The sequence below is a fragment of the Penaeus vannamei genome, chromosome 39, assembly GCF_042767895.1.
Source record: "Penaeus vannamei isolate JL-2024 chromosome 39, ASM4276789v1, whole genome shotgun sequence".
In the NCBI taxonomy this organism is placed as follows: domain Eukaryota; kingdom Metazoa; phylum Arthropoda; class Malacostraca; order Decapoda; family Penaeidae; genus Penaeus; species Penaeus vannamei.
In genome coordinates, this window is record NC_091587.1 from 22,429,316 (window position 1) to 22,433,068 (window position 3,753).

General features: G+C 33.9%; 1 protein-coding gene across 2 annotated transcripts in view; it reads left to right on the top strand.

Annotated features, from left to right (window-relative positions):
* The first annotated feature begins 204 nt into the window (after positions 1 to 204).
* Positions 205 to 3,753, top strand: part of bbx (bobby sox) — a 112,739-nt gene continuing 109,190 nt past the window's right edge. For both annotated transcript variants that reach the window (XM_027381332.2, XM_027381334.2), the window contains exon 1: positions 205 to 338. In XM_027381332.2, coding sequence (XP_027237133.1) covers positions 321 to 338 — 18 coding nt within the window. In that variant the 5' untranslated portion in view covers positions 205 to 320. The remainder of the gene's footprint in view (positions 339 to 3,753) is intronic.

The window sequence follows — 3,753 nt, forward strand, 5'->3', positions numbered from 1 at the left end:
TTGAATTAGGTAATTTAGGGAGTCGAAATGTTATAATTAACTGAGATTGGATGTTGTTGTCATGTTAATATTTACATGAGTTGCGGGATCAGCCGGAGGCACCAGCTGATCGCGCTCTCCAATGTAACTTGCTGTGAATTATCAATGAAAGTCACTAAGAATGCAGTAGCTGGGTGATTAGCCGACTCTAATTAATCGAGAGTGTTGCAATCGCGACGATTTTTAATTTGAATATGGCAAACTCGCCTTAAAAACCGTCACTAACACGGCGATGTTGTGCCTTCGTGACGTCACATTTGTTTATCGAGAACCTTGGGAGGATGGCGAGCCTAGAGGTGGTGAGTGTCGTGCTCGGTTTTTGCTCTTTTTAACAGCGCCGAGGGCTTTTTAGCCTTTCTTGTATGTGAAGAGAGGTGTATAAGTGTCCGTAGAAGGAAACTGGGTACTTTTCGAGAGCGTTTCCATTTAAAATAAGGGAAAAAATTGCTGTTGAAAAGGTGCCAGTGCTGGGATGGTGACGTCAGGTCGTGTGAGTGAAGAGAGCAAGAGAGAGAGGCGAGTTGCTCTCTAGTCGTTTAGTCGCTTTTTATGCAATTGAGCCACCACATACCAATGGCAAAATGGGCTGTGCGGCATCCTACGATTTTTTAAAACACTGTTGATGGCATGTTGGTGGTCAGGATTGAAAGTTGCTGTAGAGAGACGAGCGGAAAGCCCCTGGTCGATGGGGCTGTGAGGCAATCCAACCTGACCTTGACAGACGACTAAGCAGGCAACACGGCGGATAGCTTGCTCATGTTGTGCTCCTCATGCAGGCCAAGTTGACCCCCACAGCCACTCACTGTCTGACACATTCCCTGACACCTGCCACACTCCCGGGGGGCTTTTGTTTAAGCTTTAAAGCATTAGTAATCAATAACGCTCAATGGGAGCTCTTTTTAGAGGTGTTAAGGCAGATTAAACTTGTTCAGCTGATTCCTTAATTAAATTTGCTTGAATTTGGAGTGAACTTGCTTGTCACCAAGTGATGTTCTTGGGATACATGACCTGAAATGGATAGTTGGAAAGTGTAATTGGTTGATTGACTGCAGCTTCCAGGAGTGATGTTGCTGTTGATTGAACTCATGATTGAATGTTGAAGTTTGTGATACATTTAGAAGGTCAACTTGTGGTTTGGTTCCTTCACTTGTCAAACATAGAAAGACAGATCTTCAATTCAGTTATTGAGAATTAGAGAATATAACTGGTTTTTGAAACATTGTATGCTATTTTTCTGTCAAATCACAAATTTCATTTACTTGAATAGGTCTGGAAGCGCACAACTGAAAGGTGTTTTGAAGGTATTGGGTAACAGATTGTCATAATACCTCAGTTTGTAGTAGTTTTTTTGGGTGTGTATTTTGGTTTGTTTTTGTCTTTAGGTAAACAGATGCTGTCATACTTTAAGGTTTGCTTGTTATAAGTACCATGCTAATTTGTTTGTATATCAGCTGGGAAGGAAAATTGAGTGATGGAATCACTTTGTTCATCTCAGTGTATAAACAAGGTTAGAAAATTAGGGCTTGGAAGAGTCTTTGATGCAACTGAATTTCCATTTTAATTAATTTCATGATGCTGCAAAAGGCTTTCATTATCATTTCTGGGCCTTTAAATAAACTTATTTTTGAGTTTTTCCCTATTTTTGTGTCGTAATTGAAAGAAATGTTGAAATGAACAGTCAAGACACAATTAACAGCAAGGCACTAATAATCTTGCAAGCTTATGCATACATCAGCTTTTTAATATCTGTCAGAGTATCATTGATACTGCATTAATTATTGTAAAAGATACCAATTATCATATATTTATTTTATAGTGCAGTATTGATCTGTGTATGAGTCATACTTTTTTATATTTATTTGAGAATGTTGCAAACTCAGTGTGTGAAAGTAGCCATCATTTGATCTTATGGTGTTCGAAAAGGTTATTTACAAATTATTGATTTTGTCCCAATAGCTACATAGAATACACGTGATAATTCATTTACGTTTGCATATGTGTAAATACAGTTTGTGTGTATTTGTGTGTACTGTATATTCTTGTGCTTGTGTGTTTGGCTACACATATTTGCATGCGTGTTTCCTTTGCTCTTTTTGTATTTGGAAAACTTGCATTCGTATGCAATTTCCACATCAACATTGAGTTGCAAATATGCACTTTTTGTGCTTGGTATCCAGCTGATACAGCTTGATTATTGATTTCTTACAGTAGCCACTTCGTATATATTGAAATAAAAATGGGTTTATCAATGGCAAAAAACACTGGAAGTTGCTATTTTGTTCAAGGAATGTAGTTATAATTTCAATGAGTGTTCTCTAATAACTAAGTTTTTGATGAAGGAGAGTGAATAGAAATCAATTTTAAGTGCTAGAAAAATATCTAAGTGATTTATAAAGCAACATTCATTATGTTAATAGTGAAATGAAGTGGAATATAGAATTGGTGCTTATGCAGGATGTCATAGGTTATTTTTTGTTTGTTTGTAAAGAATTTACTAAACATTTCCTGTTTTTCCTTTCTTTGAGTTGGTTTTAGTTTATTTGTTGATTCTTGTTTGTTCAATTTTTATCATATTGTGTGATGTTTACCAAACTTTTTCCTATTTTTCCTTTTTTAGTTGATTTACTTATTTTGACTTTTGCTATTTTAGATATTAAGCTTTTCACATTGATTAGTGATCTTTTATTTATTTATTTATTTTTTTTTATCAGTGCCATGACATTTGCAAAACATTTTCACTTTTTCTGCTCTTTTAGTTAAGTTATACAGTTGTTTTTAGATATTATTTGTTGAATATTGGCAATTTACTTATTGATCATAGTATGTTTTTTTTTTTTTTCTGATGAGTGTCATGATATCAAAATGCATCCTGTGGAGGCATGTTTTTATTATTTGTTTTCTTTTGAGTTTGATAAATTTCTGGTAAGACTTGTTAATGATTGTTTACATATCTTTTATTTTGAATAGTAAGATCATCACATTGTAGAAAGTAATAAGGGAAATGATAGTTACAAAATCGAAACATAATAGTAGACTTGAATTTTAGAGTAAGGAAAATAAAAAATTCTGTAAATTTATTTTTGAATATTACCTTTATATAGGTAGTTACACACATGCTTGTGGGTTATGTTTGAATTACTGTTTGTTAGTTGAATCAGAATAAAGACCATTGAAAAATAATGCTCCTAGTATTAAATGGTAAAAAGCATCTCATGAATTGGTAGGTAATTCTAGACGTGTTCATAGATACTAACCTGTATTTTGCAAATCGAAGATTAGCATAAGGAAAGAGAATTTTGCAGTACTCATAGTTTATATGGTTGATATCCGTGATTAAAATTGGCTATGCAAAATCAGGCTCTACATACTGTGAATGTTTGTAGTTGAATGTTGCTTACATACCCTTACAAAAGTAATGATACCATTAAAATCAAAGACTTACCAGGAAGCCACGATACTTTTTGGTAAAAACACTGTAGTTTTAACAGATAATGTTATATATTTAAATTGTAAATACACTATTTTATTCAAGATTAGGGAGAACAAGTTTGTTGTCTGAAACTCGGTTATATTTGTGAAAGGTATGAGGACATATATGGAAAATACAGTTGTAATAAAAGGGTTAAACATAATAACAACAATGTGAATCAAATGAAAATGAGTTTATTTATATACTGCTGATTGCAATATTAGCAATATTTCTTATTTTACATA